Source organism: Bombyx mandarina, chromosome 18 (assembly GCF_030267445.1).
Source record: "Bombyx mandarina strain Sakado chromosome 18, ASM3026744v2".
Taxonomy (NCBI): Eukaryota; Metazoa; Arthropoda; class Insecta; order Lepidoptera; family Bombycidae; genus Bombyx; species Bombyx mandarina.
The window spans coordinates 5,156,994-5,179,373 of NC_143224.1; the positions used below are offsets into that span (position 1 = coordinate 5,156,994).

Genomic DNA, 22,380 nt, shown 5'->3' on the forward strand with positions numbered 1-22,380 from the left:
GCAGTAGCCACCCTGGGACAGTGGTTCCGGAAGTGGCGAATAGACATCAACCCCACGAAAAGCGCAGCGGTGCTCTTCAAAAGGGGTCGCCCTCCGAACATCACTTCGAGCATCCCACTCCGTAGTAGGCGCGCAAACACCTCCGCCGTTAGTCCCATCACTCTCTTTGGCCAGCCCATTCCGTGGGTCTCGAAGGTCAAATATCTAGGCGTCACCCTCGACAGAGGGATGACATTCCGTCCCCATATAAAAACGGTACGCGACCGCGCCGCGTTTATTCTAGGACGACTCTATCCAATGCTTTGTAGTCGAAGCAAACTGTCCCTCCGTAATAAGGTAACTCTCTACAAAACTTGTATACGCCCCGTCATGACGTATGCAAGCGTAGTGTTCGCTCACGCAGCCCGCACCAACTTGAAATCCCTTCAGGTTATTCAATCACGATTCTGCAGGATAGCCGTCGGAGCGCCTTGGTTCCTTAGGAATGTGGATCTCCACGACGACCTGGAGCTCGACTCCCTTAGTAAGTATCTACAGTCGGCATCGCTGCGCCATTTTGAGAAGGCGGCACGACATGAGAACCCTCTCATCGTAGCCGCTGGAAATTACATACCCGACCCAGTAGACCGAATGGTAAACCGTCGACGTCGCCCAAAGCACGTCATTACGGATCCTCCTGATCCATTAACGGTGCTTTTAGGCACCACAAGCACCGGTCACCGTCCTCGTCGAACCCGTCGCTTGCGACGAAGGGTTCGACGAGTGAACTAACCCATAGACACAGCCCACTGAGTTTCTCGCCGGATCTTCTCAGTGGGTCGCGTTTCCGATCCGGTGGTAGATTCTGCGAAGCACTGCTCTTGCTAGGGCCAGTGTTAGCAACTCTCCGGTTGAGCCCCGCGAGCTCACCTACTAACGTTAGGGCGAAGCTGAAATAGCCTCTCAAGGCTATCAGCATAGGTAGGGAAAAAAAAAAAAAAAAAAAAAAAAACAGCTGATTAGTAAGGTTTCCATCACGGTCGGTCAGCTGCTGATCTTCTTGTGTACCATAAAGGTGTGCTCAGGCCTTAGAGACCAAGGGTGAGGTTCTCGTTTTGAGCCTTGATATCGCGATGACCTTCAACGGGTCTGGAATAAGGCACTTCTGTTGAAGTTAGTAGCTTACGGAATCACAGTCATTGAGGGCTACTGCTTCGATATCATGATCATTAAGACCAGCGTTAGACAAGCTTTGGTCGTCTCCCCCACGGAGTTTATCCTGTATCAGTGACATGAAATGGCTTGATGGCATGCCTTGCTCTGCCGTGCGGATTACAGCACGAGGAATGCGCGACAACAACCACACATAATCAGATGGACCGTAACCTTGTCTGTTTACATTGGCAATAAAAAGGCTTTAAACACATAGTTATATCGCGGCAGAAATATGCAGGAGTCTGATGAGTTTTTGCCAGCACAAACAACAGCTGATCTGAACTGTCGACTATGGCAAAGAAAAACACGATGAACTCTAAAACTGATACCCCTTTATTCTGAAAACAAAAGCAATTTATAATCACAAAGTTCTTAAGGAAAATAAAATAGAAACTGGATTTTAAATGTTGCTTTTGTTAACAAACAAACTAATTAGTTGTCTTATATTTTTATTGTTTTAAACTTGTAGTAGGTTTTTTATTTTATTACTTAGTTGGGTGGACGAATTCACGACCACTGTGGTATTTAAGTGGTTACCGGAGCACATTGATATCCACAACATAAATACCGCCACCCACCTTGAGATATGAGTTCTAAGATCTCAGTATAGTTACAACGGCTATCCCGCCCTTCAAACCGAAACGCATTACTGCTTCAATACAGAAACCGGCAGGGTGGTGGTACCCATCCGCGCGGACTCAAGCTCAATGATCAAACGCGGTCTTAAATAGACTTATGAACTATTCATATCATTATTTTTAAATGACATTTAATGATTGTAAGGAGTATATTGAGAGTCCGCTCGGGTAGATGCCATAATATCTATTTGTAGTGGGATGGGTCAAACGTTTCTTTTAGAAACTTAGGGGCAGCTATACAATTTCCCCTACTCTGTTCGTCCCGGGTGGAGATCAAGCGTCGGGTGAGAGAGTGCAAATGGAGTGGTTTATTGAGTAAGGTCCCTGGGACCGCGATCTTATCCGCAAACCAACAAAACCCACATACTTCGCCCCTTAGGCGTGGAAATTTCTCATAAGGTTCGGCCTCCGCCCGAAAAAAAAAAGCTCCAATATTGACACTTAGATCGTAAGTCTCATAGTAGTTAATGCCGTCAATTAACGTTGTGATGTGTATGAGCTATAACTACTTAACACTAAGTAAACAAAAGCTCGCATCTATCCAATAAACAAAAACAAAAAGCTCGGTCATCCTCTAGTAATACAAGAATTACAAACAGATGTTTCTCAATCTTTCCTCTTTATAATATTAGTATATCTATACTTCTATACTAATATTACAAAGAGGAAAGATTTGTTTGTTTGTTTGTCTTGAATAGGCTCCGAAACTATTGAACCGATTTGAAAAATTCTTTCACTGTTTGGAAGCTAAATCATTCCCGAGTGACATAGGCTATAATCTTTTTAAAAAAATAATTTAGTATCCTTACTAAAACTCCAATAATGTAACCCAAGGTGTAAAAAATCTATCTATTAATATGTGAAGCAAAAACTTTGTACCCCTTTTTACGAAAATTGCGCGAATGGAGGAGTATGAAATTTCCCACCCTCATAGAGAATATAGAGAAGGAGTGCAGAATGCTAATATTTCTTTTAAACTATGTACAAAACTCAATCTAACTATACGAAACGAACAGAGGTGTCAAGGGACACCCGGATGGAACGAAGTTCCTTTCGATTAATTAGTGAAGGAATTGTAATTTTTTTTTTTAAGTTATAATAATAAATTACGGCATTATGAAGAAGAAAAAAACAATACTATGAACTAAATTACTATTGTTGAAACGCTATCTCGAGAAACTGTACTCATTACGCGGACCAATCGGATACGAGCAATGTCACGCGATAAGCGCCTACACGTTGATTGGTCAGAATGACGGATCTAAAAAGTGTCGTGACAACTTTTCGTAAGAATTTTTTCCGTCTAGCCCCCTTTCACAACGCGCGAAAAAACATTACTAGACTGCCCTTCATTTATTTAATATAGCGAAACATTATAACATTTAGTGGATAGAATTAAAATAAAGCTTAAATTATAATTTTTATATAGTATTTTGCAAATATCTATACTAATATTATAAAGAGGAAAGATTTGTTTGTTTGTTTGTATTGAATAGGCTCCGAAAGTACTGAACCGATTTGAAAAATTATTTCACTTTTTGGAAGCTACACTATTCCCGAGTCACATAGGCATAATCTTTTTTGAAAAAATTTGGGATCCTTACTAAAACTGTAATAATATAACCCAAGGTGTAAAAAGTTACCTAAAATATTCTTTACATCGCGTGCCTGCGAAAACTATTCATTATAGAATAAAATAATGTACTACGACTTTGTAGAACACATTATTATTTACAAAAAATGTCGCGACAGCATATGTTTAACTATTATAATTAAGCCGCAAAAGGTGTTCTTTTATTTAAAAAAATAAAACAACATCAAATATAGCGGGCTGCTAGTAAATAATAAGTGTAATATAAGAACGAATCGGGTTACAATACAATAGACAAACGTCAATTCAGTTTAGGGCGTATAATTGTAAACCCGTGCGGGTAGATGAATCTTCTTATGTATTTCAATTCATTGCTGCTTTTGTACAACTGATTTTGAAGTGGTTCTAACAAAAAAATACTTATTTTTAGAGGTATTTATTATGAAATATTGAAGAAAATCCAATAGAGGAAATGGTCCTGTAGACTGAATGAATGATTGTTCATTGCCAAAAATATAATTATGAAGTCTTATTATTTTAATTAGAAATGAAATTTCAGAAAATTTGTTCTCATAATAACATTTCCGACAGGGTATAATTTTAAACAAAAGACCCAATTGTTATTTTCTAATTATGACCGTCTATCTACAACACGTTTCGTTCGAACGATTTTTCCTTAATTAATTAATCCTTCATTATAAAAGCTGCTACAATAAATACACAAATTTTGCGAACATCTTTTGTTTTTTATACAATTCTTTGTATTCTTTATAAATACAAGACCGAACGAATATCCCTTAGAATATTATTTTTTTGGTACCAATCTCACTGAAGATACTTTACCTTATAATTAATATTATTGGTGTATTTTCATTAATCTATACAGCTTAAACAAACACATTTACTTGCTACAATATTAAATGCAAAGCTCTTTCGAACGCTTCGACAAACTCAAAGCTTGTAAATACATCACAAACACTATTATTATATCAGCTTGTGTCACTTTTGAATTTTTCGTTTTAACACTAAACTATGCACCATGAGTCAGTTACGAGATCCAAAAAGCGCTATAGATGTGTTTCTTCGCCTTCAGTGCAAGACAACCTGACCACTTTGGCTTCAGCTAAAACCCCGACTCCTTCTAAGCACGAACGTCTGTTTGCGACAACATCTCTCAGGAACGCTCTCCTGGAACCAGCTAGATCGGTACCGGTTATGGACCTGGTCAGCTTTCGCAGAGCCGGTAGCTTCAGCGCTTCCTCGTACGACGGAGGCTCGTCCGTCGGAGTTGTTTGTGATCGACCACCGAAAGGGTCTCTCGAGCAGGTCGGCGATAGCTCCGTTGAGTAATATAGCGTTGGTTCCCCGTTGGTGCTTCGAGCCTCATTCAGCTGTTGATAGCTGGACTGGTTCGACGATCTGAAGTCTTCTATGATTTGTCGAGCACTGCGAGCTGTTGTTAAAACACCGGCCCATGAACGTCTGTTCTGCTGTTTCACTTCATCAGTGCGTGTGTTCGAGCTGATGTTGTAGCTGGAATGCGTGCTGGCTATAGCGGCCCGTGGTCTCCTCGCCGGCTCATCAAACGACAAGGCCTTAACAGTTGGCCGGTTTGGTCGCGTTTCATGTTCAATATCAACTAGTACGCTATTTGCATTTTCATTAATACCCTCCCTCAGAGCTGCGTCTATACGCATCGCTTCAGAGTATGATGGTACTAAGGCACAGTTTCCTCGGATGGCTGCGAATAGTTCCAAGCTGTCTACAGTGGAGGCGTGAGACAAGGGTAATGTCCTGACAGGGCGCGGTGCCGAGCGGAGCGGTGTACATTGCTCGTCCGCTAGGGCCCACGCGTAATTCGTAGCGGTAACAGGCGGCAATGTATCCGACACGTGAGTGTCTATATCGAGCTGTCGACTTGGATCTAATTCGTAATTTGTTCCAAATATTTTTGTTATCTATAAAAACGGAGAAGAAATTATTACTAATATGATGGTAAAAAAAAGTCAAATTGTGAAAATAAAATCGCAGTCACTCACTGTGTAATGGACATAGGCAGTGTTACATTCTATTAGAATTCTCAGAGGCCACGACAACAGAAGACAAGACAGTGTCCAGAAGAGAATCTGAGATGAATACCATGGACAGTGGTCGGCGTCTCTGGAACAAAAAAATATGTTTGTTTTTGTAAAACAATTAAATTTTTAGCTATAATCTATATATATTAATATATAAATCTGCACTGGTTTTTACGGATGTTCCGTTATAGCTACTGAACCATGCATGCGATTGACTTGAAACTTGGTATCCATGTAGAAAATACATGTACTTAATGGATAGGCTAATATTTATATGAGTGTTGGGCTCCCTACACCTGTTGCGGGGGCGTCAATGATGAGAATACTTGTTGGGGTGAGATATAATAATGTTAATTTTAAATGCCCAGCGAAGCGGACGGGTACAGTTAGTCAGTCTATAATATCAGTGACAAGGGTACGTACCTGTAAGCTACCATGTATTCCTTGAACGAACTCACTCCAATTAAGTCTAATCCCTCCCTCATCTCCATGAAATCATCGAATCTTTCATGTTCCGCGAAAAATCTCGAACGCTGGTCCTCGAATTCTGAAAAAACTGTACTGTAAGTTTCATACAAAGCGAACCTAGATTAGATTAAATGAAAACTAAGATAGCTTTATTAATGTATACTCAAATTTTAATTGATGTGAATTAAATTAGAATTTGAATTAACGTGAATTATACTAAATTTAAAAATGATGTGATTTTATATTTCTAAAAACTCATTGCTTTGTTATGTGTATTTATGGTAACAGCTTTTTCAATGAAGGATTAATTAATTAAGCAAAAAGTAATTCGAACAAAACTTTTTGTAGGTAGACGTTCATAATTAGAAAATAACGATTTAGTCTTTTGTTTCAAATTATACCTTGAATGAAATTTAATTTCTAATTATAATAACATGACTTCCTAGCTATTGTTTTTTGCAACGAGCAATCCTTCATTAAATCAACAGTAATATTTCCTCTGTATGATTTTCGTCAATATTTTATAAAAAATACCTTTAAAAAGGTGTGGTTTTATTTTATAAACACGCCAAACATAACCTTATAATGTTCTGAATAATACATATATAAAGTGAAAAAGGTTTTGAAATCTAAAAAAGTTGTTTAGTAAAATTTACTTAGTGGAGCTCAAAGCTTTTTGTTATAAGATAGTTACTAGAGCTAATGGGCATCGTTACATGCCAAAAAACATGTCTTGAATCGTGAGATTGAATTTTTTATTCAATTAGAGTAAAGAAAACTTTCGCTTTCAATACGCTATCCAAATAACTTTTTTTATTTTTTTCTATTGCTTAGATGTGTGGACGAGCTCACAGCCCGCCTGGTGTTAAGTGGTAACTGGAGTCCATAGACATCTACGACGTAAATGCGCCACCCACTTTGAGATATAAGTTCTAAGAGTTACAATGTTCTATAGTTACAATTCTATAGTTTCTATAGTTACAATGGCAGCCCCACACTTCAAACCGAAACGCATTACTGCTTCACGGCAGAAATCAAACACTATTATATTTCGATAATATAATCACAGTATTCGCCAAAACTGCACTATAGATCAATAATATTAAAGACAAACAATATTAATATTTTATATTTTCTATCCGACCACAGATTTTAAACAATAACAAAAGTTTCCCAATTGACAGTAAGCAAAGAGTATATTTTTATGTACGTGTCGTGTCAATTACATGGTAGTGTGTGTAACGTTTTCTTTATTGATTTAATGTATATTTTATGCATTATTTTAAAAAAATATTAGCATTTTGCACTCCTTCTTTATATTCTCTATAAGAGTGAGAAATTTCATACTCCTCCGTCCGCGCAATTTTCGTAAAAAGGGGTACAAAGTTTTTGCTTCACGTATTAATATATAGATGTTACCACTGGCAGCTTCGATGTTGGCGAAAGCGAAACCCTTGCTGAACCGGACTTTGGTGATGGGCGTCTTGGTGTCCAGCACGAGATTCCTGGAGGCGTCACGTTGTCCACAACAGGCGTGCGCAAATGATGTACTGGCACTGTGCGTGTTCACTCTCTCGTAGTACACCTGGCGAACGAAATGTATCCAGTGGGACTGTATATGCAGGGTCCATTATAAACCGATTGGCTTAAAGCAAAATATGTAATCCTCAATATAAAAAAAACTTACGAAAATCTTTTGTATTCTGTAAAATATATTTTTTTATTTTTTATTGCTTAGGTGGATGGATGAGCTCACAGCCCACCTGATGTTAAGTGGTTACTGGAGCCCATAGACATCTACAACGTAAATGCGCCACCCACCTCGAGATATAAGTTCTAAGGTCTCAGTATAGTTACAACGGCTACCCCACCCTTCGAACCGAAACGCATTACTGCTTCACGGCGGAAATAGGCGGGGTGGTGGTACCTACCCGTGCGGACTCCCAAGAGGTCCTACCACCAGTGATTACGCAAATTATAATTTTGCGGGTTTGGTTTTTATTACACGATGTTATTCCTACACCGTAAAAATCATTGGTAGCTGGCTTTTGGAAGCCGTCGGATAAGACGTCCAGCATTTAAGTTGTAGATGTCTATGGGCTCCGGTAACCAGTTAACAACAAATGAGCTCATCCACATATCTAAGCAATAAAATATATCGAATACTCGAGGAGAAATTGGAAATCTATTGCGGATTAGGCAAGGCATATGATATCCTTGAGACATTAATCTATATTCGAATACTGTGAGGGTTTGTCGTATCAATGTTACCCCGGTGAGAGATACCCTTATGGAAGCAATACAATTAAATAGGCCTTTTGATACGGTCACGAACTATTTGTGAACCGATGTTGAGACAGAAAATCGAATTCATCAAAATTAAATATGGAATATCTACAAATTGTGAATGCACCTTTCTTTGCAAAATCTTAATATTTCTTTAAATCTACGTCCAAAAGAAGGTTGGAACTTAAAAAAGAAAACAGAACTAAATTAATTTTATTATTTAAATCATCACGACACTGTATACTATTGCTTGCTCATCTTTGTATCTCAGTTTAAATCCAACATTGAATAAAGATCGCATCGGGAGACCAATTATGAAATTCCAACACCTCATCGACCCAAGGAGTTCTTGTTCACCGGCAAATTAATCTTTCAGCCAATTACAGCGCCGTTAAAACAGAAATCAAGTCGAGGCAAAGTTAGAATTTAAATTCGCATCGAAGTTGAGATTTACTCGAAGCTATACCTGAGTTGTTGTGTAGGCATCTCCGTTGCGGTATCGGGTGACTTGGCGTTTTCGACGAACGTAGTGATAGCATATCGCTTTCCACCTACAAAAGGAAATTCAAAATGTCTTTCAAATCGATAAAATCTTATCAAACGGTTGGTCACTTTTAAACTGTTATAGATGATGACCGAATTTTTTTTTTTTTTATAACGCCGTCTTGTTGTTTCTTAACACGGTTAGTTGCCCTCAATTAAGAGAAATAGTATTATTATTCGCCAATAGATATCGGAAAGAGTTGATTATTGAAAAGACGAATAAAACAACATTTTCTGAAAATAAATCGTAGCTAGATCGATTTATCGCCCTCGAAATTCCCTGTATACTAAATTTTATGCAAATCGTTGAAGCCGTTTCCGAGATTCAGATTATATATATACAAGAATTGCTCGTTTAAAGGTATAAGATTTCTCCGCTGAAAAAAAACATATCACCACAGCGGATGGTAAAAAGGTATTTTGAAACGGGTAAAATCGAAAAAAACTTTTATCGTGCGATTATGGCCTCATTTCTAAAATAGATAAATTTTAATTATTATTTTGGAGACCTAAACAGTATTTCCAATGTTATCATGTCTTTAAAGGTTTCGAATTTTAAATTTAAAAACAAAATTGAGGATGCATGTCGCATGTGTTTCGTAATAATGTCTCACTATGTTTCAACTTGAACGCAGGAACATTCCCATTTTAATTAATGCCCGCGATTCACACCCACAGGTGGCGGCGCTATGGAAAAGCTCCCTTCGTGTACGCCGCAAGTATTTGACAAATAATAACAGAAGGGGAATCCCCCGCGATTTAATTGGAAAATCGTAGGGAATTCCATGAATTTTGTATGCGAGCTGAAAAATTTGCTGTATAATTTACATTTTCTTGAGAAAGCTTCAGTCAGCTCTTTGTTAAATTATACTAATGTCGTGAAAGTTCTTAGTTTTGTGCCATATAGACGGACTAGCTCTTTTGAATTTTATATAACGACTATCCCATCTAATAAAAGCTGAAACTCATGATCACTTCACGGCAAAAATAGCTAGAGCAAATCAAATCAAATCAAACAATTTTTATTCAACATAAATGAAAGTACATACTTATTGAACGTCAAAAGAACTACCGCCAATTCACAAGAACTAGCCTCCGTCCTGAGAAGAATTGACAAGAAACTCAGCGGGCATGTTTGTTTTCTTTTTTTAATATTAGAATATTTTTTAAATATTAGATTTTTTTAAAGATTCGTTTTTACATGAGTATAATAATATAACAATTATTACAATATTGAAATGCCCGGAGCGGGCAACTCTTTCCCACTTTGTGCAATCTTCTATCAGCATTGGCACAAACCAGTTTTTTTGTTTACCTATCTGTTTATAGAGTGAAGCAGCTATTTTAGCTTCATCATGGCCAGTGGACGAGTCGAACCAAATCCAACTCGTGCGAATAAAACAATCGAATACCCAAAATAGCAGCTGAGTTGAATGGCAGTAGCTAGACCTATGAGTTATAACCATACGGCCCAAGTTGAATATGCGACAATATTCTGTCCAGAACTAATTTCACCAAAGAGTAAGATAGAAATTTCATAATGGAATTTGATTTAATGTCGACTTAATTTCGATAGCATTCGATAGTTATATGTGTAGTAGTAGTAGTAAACTCAACAAAAAACCTCAATATAATAAAATAAAAAAACTTTGGTCTGTAAACTCGGGAACATCTGTAGATTGGTCTTCTTTAGTAATATAGATAGATTTATTTTTTCCAATTGAATTCATAATTATTGTAGATACTGATTTAGAATAGTTGTAAATTTTCTTTGTTACGTTTTACATAAATAGGCCTTACTTTATTATATAACACTATTATTATTTAACGGGTTCTTACCAAGGGTTTAATAATTCCTGACAATTCAGCGATGTAGCAAACGCAAATGATCATACTAGTGGTATCTATTTAAAACCTTCGATTTTAAGGACTACATATTTAAATCTAAAAAACTTCTGATTATAGGTTTCACACCCAGATTTTTTTATTTCAACGTGGGCTTTGATTTAATTTGAAAAAATATAATTTTGTATACCGAAGAACAGAACTATATTAACAATATTATTTTATTTATAAGTGAAGGATTTATCACGCAAGCTGCTTCGCGAATGTATAGGTTACTGGGATTATAAATTGGGGTTTGGGGCGTGATCACTTTATATATTGGATAACGGATACATTTTATGTTAAATGTAAATTTAAAGTGAAGAGATTTTAGAACGCGTATCTGATTCTCATGAGTTGAAAAACGTAATCCAGTCGGATTAAGAGCCGATATTTCACTCATCAAATAAAAGCTGTCTAAGTGCTGACTGACAAAAGTAGATGAAATTAATTGTGTTATTCGCGCAAGGGTTTTTTTTTTTGTTTATTTATTTAAAAGTAAAGTTTCTAGGTAAACAAAAGGTATGTTGTCAATTGAGACGGATTCTGTTCTGGACCTCAATGATATTGTTTTCGTTTGTTAACCAAGATAATAAAGATGCGGCGACCGAGGGTTCCAAATACCACTTAGTATGTGATATGTGACTTCGTTCTCATTACAACAGTTAAGAAATTGTAGACGAGGATATCATTGGAGGTGTAGTAGAAGAGTTTGAGTTTCATCGCCGTCTCGTGATAATAACAAAGCCAAGAGCCGTTCTGCTTATTATAATAATCAATTTTGTAAAAAATGTTCATGTTAAGCATTGAAATTTTTTTATTTAAAAAAACACTGACATAATCTGACACATCTGAATAATGACACAGGACATCTTGCCCTATTAGGTATTGAACTTCCAAGTCAATATTATTTCCTGGTATAGGCAGCAGCATCCTCGTTGTGTTGTCGTCATGAACTCAAGTAACCCCTTAACATGAAATGACTTAACCCGATCTGCCTATTATCTTAGCTAATAAATAAATAAATGAATATAAAATATTCCTGACTCACCAAACCCTTGGAGTGGCATTCCTCATTGCATGAACCCTTGCAGATACTGCAGCCACGTCAACTCTCTTCGTCAGCTGGATCCTGGCAGTGCTATGATAGCACTCGACCAAATAGACCAAATATAATAATAATACGAACGCAATAGGAATGTATGCGTATCCAACGTCGCAGGGTGATTCGCGTACCGTTCGCTTGATGGGGTGCCTGATGGAGAGAAAACTAATTTAAACGTAAAATATAATAGCAATGTTTGTACACTTTTGATCAACACTAGCTATAGCCAAAATTTGGCTGAACTATTATAGATTATACACATTATAGGATCGTCGTTGCCTAAAGCATAACAGGCTCGCTGTAGTTGTATTGGGCGATGTATTTACCCTTTAGGTTTAAATCCCGCAAGCAAGTAGTATATTTTCTAAGAAAATACGTACTTAACACGTGTTCTTAAACGAGTTTCGCGCTGAAGGAAAAACATTGACTATAAAATCAAACCCGCAATTTTATGGTATTGCATACATAGATATGTACCGGCATACTGCCTATTTCGACTGTGAAATAATCATGTATTCTGCTTAAACAATTTTTGGGGGGGGGGCAGTGAAGTCGACTCATTCAAAAAATAAAAAGAATGGTGGTGTCGTGGGACACCGGATAGGAACGAAGTTCCTTATTAGAAAAATATTAATTTTATGTTTTATCCGAGGTATAAAGAAAATAAAACTGGAGGTTTCGCAACAACCCACGGTCATTTGGTAACGTGCGAACTTATTGTGGTACACTTCATTCACTATTGTTTGCATAAGAGTTAGTGTATTGCGCAAACGAACGCTCTGAGATCGTGGTCAATGAATGATCTATACTAATATTATAAAGAGGAAAGATTTGTTTGTTTGTTTGTTTCGCATAGGCTCCGAAACTACTGGACCAATTTGAAAAATTCTTTTTCCATTAGAAGCCGACATTGTCCCTGATGAAGATAGGCTACTTTTTTTAATTTTTTTTTTGTTTTGTTTCATGTGTGTTTTAATGTTTCCGAAGCGAAGCGAGGGCGGGTCGCTAGTAAAAAATATGTTGGTTTTTGTACGTTATTACGAAGTTAAGTCGTACACTGTGTTGGGACTTCCTTTTCCTTATTCCTTCCTCAATCCCCTATCCACGCCATCTGTTGACACTACAAGAAAAACTATGCGCGTATGAAAATGGCGCGAAGTGTGTAAAAAAAAAAAAAAAAAACTAAAACACGGTGCCGGTGCAAAAACAAAAAAATTGTGATTTGTTGATCAATCAGCACATATAACTCTCGCCAGTGAGAAAATATAATAGTGCATCAACGAAATACAGAGTGAGTCCTAAAACTTATCCTTTTTCCAGTCCCAAACATCTAAATTCAAAACATATTTAGTGGTCCGTTTCGAGCGCGAATAACCTATGGTAACTAGGGGCATATTCGTTAGAAAACTCTAGTTCTACATTTCATTTCGCTTTAATCTTATCCTAATAACAATATAACTATAATTTATAATATTATTTTACTATTTAAAGCATAAAATAACAATATATTTTTTATAAATCTCGAGTGACGTAGGTAGTTCAAAAAATTTATCGGTTGTAAAAATAGCATTCATTTGAAACATAATTTTTGTATTCAGATTCAAATTATATTAAAATTTGTATTGTTACTATAATTTACGTATTCTATAATGTCAGAACTCAAATTAAAACTCCTAACAAGTCAGCGTGAATATGTTTTTAAGGACATACAAATACTTTATAACTTATCACAACAAATTGCATCAGATTCGTCAAAATTATCTCAATTCAATGTTCGATACAAACGTCTAGATGTTTTACGGCAAGAATATTTAGATCTAACTAATCAAATAAATGCGTTAAAACTTGAAATTAATCCTAAAGACAAAATCGATATGCAAGTTGTTAAGGCATTTGACGACATGTATTACGCGATATCGGAAGCGTGTAACGCCGACCCCGGCAACGCCGGCGCACCCGCGTCGCATTACGTCTCACCCAAGCCGTTTGGTCAGCAAGTACGTTTACCAAAAATTAATTTAATCAAGTTTGATGGTAGAATTGAGCAATGGCGGACTTTTTATGATACATTTACGTCGCTTGTACACGAGAATGAAAATATTACAGCAATTGAGAAATTTCATTATTTAATATCGTGTCTATCGGGTGCTGCTTTATCGATTGCCAAAGGGGTACCTGTTACATCTGATAATTATCAAATAGTTTTCGACGCACTAGTGGGTCGATTTGAAAATAAAAGGTTATTAGCTACATCTTATTTAGACAAAATTATACAATTTCAGCAATTGAAAAGTTCTAACATTAATGATTTATTGACATTAAATAATTTATTATATGAAAGTGTCAATGCCCTCAAGGCAATAAACATTCCCAATCTTGGTGAATTTATATTATTCTATTTGGCATCCCGTACTTTAGACAGTGACACTCGTAAAAGATTTGAATCACAGTTACAGGAAAATTCAAATAACTTACCTACTATAAACGACTTACTAACTTTTTTACAAAACTATGTTAGAATATTAGAGGTTAGTGAACCAAGCTCGTCATCTGTTGTACGTATACAACAAACTAATAAACAACTCACAAATTATAAGAGTGCACCTCGCAATGAATGTTTTTCTAAAAAACCTTATTTGAAATCAACATCATTGCCCGTTAATTCAAATATATCTTCAAGTGTCAACACCGGCGCACCGTGTAGCTGTTGTGAACAACAACATAATCTATATAAGTGTCCTAAATTTCAAGCTTTAGGCATACAAGACCGGCTTAATTTAGTGACATCAAAATCTTTATGTAAAAACTGTTTACGCCAAAATCATAACATTAACAAATGTTATTCAAAATTAAATTGTTCTACTTGCGGACAACGACATCATACGCTTCTCCATGAGGTCAATACAGCTGTGAGTGGCATGGTCACAGTTGACGTACGCCCGGACGAGATCACGCGTAATCCCACCTTCGAGTCTAGCACTGCAGCCTCCACTAATGCGTATGTGGGCTACAGTCGCTCGGTGGTTCTTTTGGGTACTTGTGTAGTTCGCGTTCGTCATCTTCGCAGTACTAATCAATCATTTCTTGTACGTGCGTTGATTGATAGTGGTGCTCAAGATTGTTTCATTACCAAGTCATGTTGTCAACGTTTGGGCTTACCATTACGTCGCTGTCCATTAACCGTAGTTGGTCTAGGTCAAAATGCTGTACATCACGTGACTGGAGTTACTTCTTGCACTGTACTTTCTCGTACTTCAGAAAATCCTCATTTCAACATTAATCCTATCGTAGTAAATACTATAACGAGTAAAATGCCTGCTACAAACTTACCTAGTAATCTTCGTGAATCTTTTAAACATCTGGTCCTCGCTGATGAGAATTTTGATAAACCATCAAATGTAGATTTACTACTCGGCGCAGAACTGTTGCATAGTATTTATGACGGTCAACGCGTTCAGCCCAGTCATGATCTACCGGTAGCTTTACACAGCGTATTTGGTTGGGTCATTACCGGTAAAATTGATACAAACCATTTACCTCCGCCAACAATATCTTCTCTCTTAGCATCCACACGTTCTCTGGACGAGGGACTCAAGCGATTCTGGGAGATCGAAGAACCTCCAAATCAGGTTATTTTAAACCCTGAAGATATTAAATGTGAACAAATGTACTCAAATCTAACGTATCGTAATCCCGACGGCAGATATGTTGTACCTATGCTTCTCAAAGAACCTATCAGTCAACTAGGCGATTCTTTCAACCAATCTTTCTCTCGGCTCGTTAACCTAGAACGACGCCTTGATCGAAACTTAGAGTTGAAAAAAGAGTACACCGCCTTTATGCGCGAATACAAGTTGTTAGGGCATATGGAGCTTAGCGGTGACTCGAATAAAATCGGGCAGTATATAATTCCTCATCATTGTGTCATTCGCCCGGAAAGTACAACGACTAAACTTAGGGTTGTATTCGATGCTAGCGCCAAAACTACCAATGGCAAATCTCTTAACGATCTTGTATATACTGGTCCAAAACTTCAAAACGATATAGGAGATATACTTACAAAATTTCGGTTGCATGCTGTTGTTTTTACTGCCGACATCAGTAAGATGTATCGAAACATCGAACTCAGGACAGAAGACCGAAGATGGCAGCATATACTTTGGCGCGATTCTCCTTCTGATCCTGTAACTGAGTATGAGCTGAAAACGGTAACCTACGGGGTTACGAGTTCCCCTTATCTGGCAATACGTACTCTGCATCAATTAGCCTCTGACTACGAAAAAGAGTGGCCCTTAGCTGCTGCTAGTCTTCGTCATGATACTTTCATGGATGACATCACCGTTGGTGCTACATGTATTGAAACTGCACTGAAACATAGAGAAGAGTTAATACAAATGTTAGCGCGTGCTAAGTTCGAATTACGTAAATGGAGTAGCAACTCACCCGTATTCCTCACCCAGATACCAACGGAACATTATCAAGTTCCAAAAACATTTTGTGATGAAAAACAAAAACAAAGTATCAAGATTCTTGGAGTCCAATGGGATCCAGCTGATGATAACTTCACTTATGCTTTATCAGAACTCGCTCCAGGGAATACAAAACGTGCTATTCTATCAAACGTCGCCAGAATTTATGATCCACTCGGATGGTTGGCCCCAATGGTTCTAATAGCTAAGCTTACCTTACAAGAACTATGGCGCCTTCAGCTTGACTGGGATGAAACTGTACCGTCAGATATGTTGTCTCAGTGGCATCTATTTACATCTGAGTTTCACTATCTGAAGGATATTAAAATTCCTCGACTAATTGTACTTCCTCATTCAAAATCATACGAACTTGTAGGTTTTTGTGATGGATCTACCAAGGCTTATGGTTGTTCTGTGTACTTACGTATCACTACCGACACTGAAATTACATCTCACTTGCTTATTGCAAAATCTAAAGTAGCTCCATTAAAAGTTCTTACTGTCAACCGATTGGAGCTATGTAGTGCTGTATTACTAGCAAAAATATTGAAGCATATTAGTAATTTACTAAATGAAACTCAAACCTCAAACATAACAATTTCAAAGATATGGGCATTCACTGATAGCTCGACTGTACTATCATGGCTGCAAACAGCACCTCATCGTCTTAAAACTTTCGTTGCACACCGTGTCGTGAAGCTGTTAGATAATTTGTCTGTCGAAAATTGGTATCATGTGCCAACGTATGATAATCCAGCAGATTACTGCAGTCGTGGTCTTACCTGCTCTCAGCTTGTGGCTTGTTCCACTTGGTGGACAGGACCCAAATGGATAATCTCGAATTCTTCTACATGGCCGGTGTCTGAAAAATTACCTTATTTAAAGGAATTAGCCGAAGTAAAATCCAGCTTCTTGTGCCATGTTCTTTTGGAATCTTCTAACAATAGTATTCTAACTCAGTTAATTGAGAAGTACTCTTCATTGTTGAGGCTACAACGCATCTTTGCCTGGTGTCGACGTTTTATTGCAAACGCAACTCGTCCGCCAGAAAAACGTATCAAATCTTTTTTAACTTTTACAGAACTAGAAGACTCTCTCTTTACCATTGTAAAACATGTTCAATCTCTTACATTCGCTAGCGAAATTAGTGCCATTAAAAGTGGAAAATCTTGTTCTCGCACTATAATAAAGTTAGCGCCAATTCTAGATCAACGGGGTCTGTTACGAGTGGGGGGACGATTAAAAAATGCAAACTTGCCACAATCAGCTATAAATCCGTTATTGTTGCCAAAAACCTCCCATTTTTCTCTGATTATTATTGATTATTACCATCGTTTATTTCTACACTGTGGACCTCGTGTGTTACAATCTTTAATTCAAAGAAAATTTTGGATCCTAGGTATTCGTAATCTTATTAGATCGCGGCTTTCAAAATGCGTCACCTGTTTCAAAGTAAATCCTATACCCCTTCAACCTGTAATGGGTGATCTTCCCTCTATCCGAGTTCAAGCAGCTCGTTGCTTTCAAAATATAGGTGTCGACTTTGCAGGACCTTTTATCGTGAAAGAAAGTCGCAGACGAAATGCCAAAACATATAAAACTTATGCCTGTATATTTGTCTGTCTAGCGGTTAAGGCAATTCACATTGAATTGGTAACTGAGCTCTCCACCTCGGCCTTTATTGCTGCTCTAGATAGGTTTGTATCCCGTCGTGGTTTATGTAGTACTATTATTTCGGACTGTGGTTCGAATTTCGTGGGTGCTAAACGCTATCTTAGCGAGATGCATCAATTAATGCTAAGTAAGAATCTTGAAGTTGAGTCTATTTTGATAAACCGAGGAATCCAATGGAAACTAAACCCTCCAACCGGAAGTCATTTTGGAGGTATATTTGAAAGTGGGGTAAAATCGATGAAGTATCACCTGAAACGGGTAATCGGAAGTCAAATATTAACCTTTGAAGAGCTAACAACAATTCTTACCAAAATCGAAGCTATTCTCAATTCACGACCATTAATTTCGGTATCTTCTGACCCTAACGAGGTAGACGTATTGACACCTGGGCATTTCTTGACAGGGAGCCCTCTAGTGAGCTTACCCGAGCCTCTCCTTGCTGATATACAAATGTCAGTTCGTTCTAGATGGCAGATGTTACAAAAGCTAACTCAACGTTTTTGGCGTGTCTGGCATTTGGATTATCTTCATACATTACAGCAACGCGCTAAATGGTTTAAACAACACGGTAACGTTAAGCTGGGAGATATAGTTATGATCGTGGATCAAAACCTTCCACCGTTGGAATGGCGTATCGGCAGAATTAGCATAATTCATCCCGGTTCTGATGGCGTAGTACGGGTTGTCACTGTCCAAACAGCTCACGGTCTGCTGCGCCGACCAGTTACAAAGTTGTGTCCTTTGCCAATTCACGAAAACTTGTAACCTTTATAATTTACTTTATACTATTATTTAATTTAATATAATAGTTTATTTATTCACATAATTATTATTTTTATCTTAATTATTACTTTATTCTTACCATATTATTATCTCTAATTCACTAGGTACCTTAGTTACCACAGCTTATTATCTTATTAAAATCTTTTGAAATCCTCCAATGATTTCAAGTGGGGGGAAATGTTGGGACTTCCTTTTCCTTATTCCTTCCTCAATCCCCTATCCACGCCATCTGTTGACACTACAAGAAAAACTATGCGCGTATGAAAATGGCGCGAAGTGTGTAAAAAAAAAAAAAACTAAAACACGGTGCCGGTGCAAAAACAAAAAAATTGTGATTTGTTGATCAATCAGCACATATAACTCTCGCCAGTGAGAAAATATAATAGTGCATCAACGAAATACAGAGTGAGTCCTAAAACTTATCCTTTTTCCAGTCCCAAACATCTAAATTCAAAACACACTGTGTGCATTACTAATAACAATCTTACGTTATGGACGTTTTTTTCCCGGTTAGGGTACCCCTCCGCATCGTTCCATAAGGAACTTCGTTCCAAAACATTTATAACTAAACGGTTAACCATATATGACATCATCTTATAATTAGTGTTTTCATTGAATTGAATTAATGTTGTAATTTCTAGAATCTGTTTATTGAGTTAAAATATAAACCGTTAAGGTTTCGCATAAGTACTAATTGAATTTAAGTAAGATATTTTAAAACTACTTTTAGATTGTTTTTTTGTTGTTTGTGTCCTATATATGTATACGCTGGAAGCATTCGCGATGCGCGTCGTTTATTTGAATTGAAACTTTGTACAGTTGCTGTTGGCACTTTAGGAAATATTTTTGGCATAGTGCCATCAACTCGACCCGCCAGTAGTTGCAATTAAATTGCCTGTTTCATATAAAATTTCGGAATAGTTGTAAGGTCGTAATATTTTAGTTTCGTCGGATTAGGAAATGCCTTCGGGTGAAATTAAGTTCCGTATTGTACTTTAATGTGAACGAAGCTACAACGTACGATGTCATTTCCACAGTTCAGTGTCTGCCCACACATTATCGTAATGGAAGGCCTATAAGAATTGTAGGGTTGGGCATTGCATGAATGTTTTAATTATGGAAATCGTGAAACTAAATGAGGAATTGTTTGAGATGACTATATCGTCTCTATTAAACAATCGCAAAACCTCCAAATGGAGCCAGAATACGTGAAACCACTTTCATCCAGAGTCCATTTCCAAATATTATTATTGGCTTTCATAAATATCTAAATGTAATAATGCAATCTAAAGTAATAAATATTCCCTTAATGTTGTCTCTTCATCATTATATCCTTCAAAGGTGGTTTAAAAAAATGGGCAAGCATAGCTTTTTGACCTTTATGGTGTACAAGAGCGCATAATCATTAGTAGGAGCACATTCTGTTGTATTTAAAAAACAATCAATCTAACACACTCATGTATAAAATTCAGTTAGATTTACACAGTCGAAGGGATATTAAATGTACATATGAGTCTATCTGGCCATTAATGAACAAATCTGGTATACGACGCTGATCAACTCGAGTACCTACTTCTGCATCCCCTTCACCTGTAGTGATAGTAACCTCATTTTATTTGCCTACCAATTCGTTTACATTTACAGTCGAAGGGAAATTCAATGCGCATATGAGTCTATCCGGCCATTGATGAGAAAATCTGGTATACGACGCTGATCACCACGAGTGATTACTTCTGCATTCCCTTCATCTGTAGTGATAGTAACCTCATTTTATTTGACTACCAATTCATTTACATTTTCGGTCGAAGGGAAATTAAAAAAATCTGATATACGACGCTGATCACCTCGAGTAATTACTTCTGCTTCCCCTTCATCTGTAGTGATAGTAACCTCGTTTTACTTGCCTACCGCTTCCACAAAGTGTTATTTTGGATAATGGCACTAGGGCATTTTGGTAGTCCGAATAGATCTAATTTTCCTGCTTGTTTTTCAAAAGACTGATATAGACGGATGAACGAGCTCATGATCCATTGACACTATGAGAACGTCCTCCTCACCCACATTGAGATATGAAGTATTAGTCAAAATTGTGCCAGACTCTCCCAATCTGCTAATCCACTAATAATTATAATACATGACAGCTTTGTTACCACCTCGTGCAGACTCCACAATGAGCCGTAAACTCACTTTAAATACTACCTTATCGCAGTTTTTCGAAACATAATAATAATGAACACTTATTCGACTATAGTGAACATTTATAAATATATCTAAATATAACTAAACTTATTAGGCAGTTCTGCTTATTCAGATATATATTTCAATCTGACAAAGCCAAAATTAGTTGTGACCTCCGTGCCAAACATTGCTTTAAAGCCGATTCGCAATACGGTGAAATCAATTAATCGAGTTTTCATTTTCAATCACACGGTAAAATGTTCGTATTTTAACCTCAGGGCCTTTTTTTTCATTCTGGCCAGCCCTAAAATGTATCTCCAAAAATGTTTGCCTCGTGCTACGCATTAAGGAACAACACTGTAATCCAAATCGTCTTAAACGTGATTCCGAATAAAATTATCATTAAGCATATCCATTACAATTAATTAATAAAACAGAAAAATCTAAAATAACTTTAGTTAGCTCTAATGTTATCGTAATTAAAGTAAACATAAGGTATAGCGATGAAAATTTCTGTTTGAATTAAGCTTATCTGTTATTACAGACAAGCTTAGATTATGAAGTATGGATTATTGTCCATACTCATAGTATGAGAAAGCGAGTTTATTTGTTACTTTTATCGTCACAATTGTTCAGCTTTTTCAAAGGTTCAGAAAAGCATGTACGTATTCAGAAAGAAATACTATTCCCAGGATAAAATATATTTTTTACGTTATGGTGACCAATACCTCACGTAAAAGCTATTTAAAAAAATTCTAGCTGTCCATTACACATTCTCTTAAATACATCTAAAGTTTTATTTGCTTATTCTAGCATTTGATAGTATTACTACTCGTAGACACAAATGTATTTTTATAAGTATTCTTAACGCAAAATAATAAATAGCTCGCCTATTTATATGCAAAATCATTGTTCTCTTCTATACGGTAAATGTAAATTTCCTCTGCGTACATAAGTCGTTAAATGCCTCACAAGACATTCCTATTTTATGTCTCAAGAAATGTTTTAAGTCTGTTATCTGGATTAAAAAACCATGTAAGCGCCGTGCGCACAAGGCAATAATGGCTTGGTATCCTCCACATTTACCCATTCACTGTCTTGTTTAACTGAGTTCCAAAAAAGGGGGAATGTTCTCAATTCGACTGTATTTTTTATGGGTTCTAGAACTTTTTTCTAGGTGAACCGATTTTGATGATTATTTTTTAATCGAAATCTGGCGATTCCGATGTGGTATTATTTTTATCAATTGCATCAAGTTCCGATTAGAAGTTTTTAAGTTATGCCTAATAATTCATATTTCATTGACTTTGACTACATTTTTGGTACTCTTAATTCATTTTATTGAAGTGGGTATTCTTTTTTGTTAAATTTTTGTATTATTGTTGTCCAATTTTTTAAATATCAATCTTCAAAAAGGTTACAATAAATACAAATGGGAAAATACTACATATTCGCATGACTAGCCTCTTTTTATTTAAGCGTAATGTTG

At 36.8% G+C, this 22,380-nt stretch overlaps 1 protein-coding gene across 2 annotated transcripts in view; it reads right to left on the minus strand.

The window, feature by feature from the left end:
- Positions 1-967: 967 nt before the first annotated feature.
- The window catches only part of LOC114246359 (transmembrane protein 151B), a 65,306-nt gene continuing 43,893 nt past the window's right edge, over positions 968-22,380 (minus strand). Inside the window, exons 3-8 of one of the 2 annotated variants that reach the window (XM_028178841.2) lie at positions 11,734-11,937; positions 8,722-8,806; positions 7,389-7,554; positions 5,925-6,048; positions 5,463-5,583; positions 968-5,381 (exon numbers count right to left, since the gene is read on the minus strand). In XM_028178841.2, coding sequence (XP_028034642.2) covers positions 4,491-5,381; positions 5,463-5,583; positions 5,925-6,048; positions 7,389-7,554; positions 8,722-8,806; positions 11,734-11,937 — 1,591 coding nt within the window. In that variant the 3' untranslated portion in view covers positions 968-4,490. Of the gene's footprint in view, positions 5,382-5,462; positions 5,584-5,924; positions 6,049-7,388; positions 7,555-8,721; positions 8,807-11,733; positions 11,953-22,380 lie in introns of both variants that reach the window. The other variant, XM_089734561.1, reaches the window with a different exon arrangement.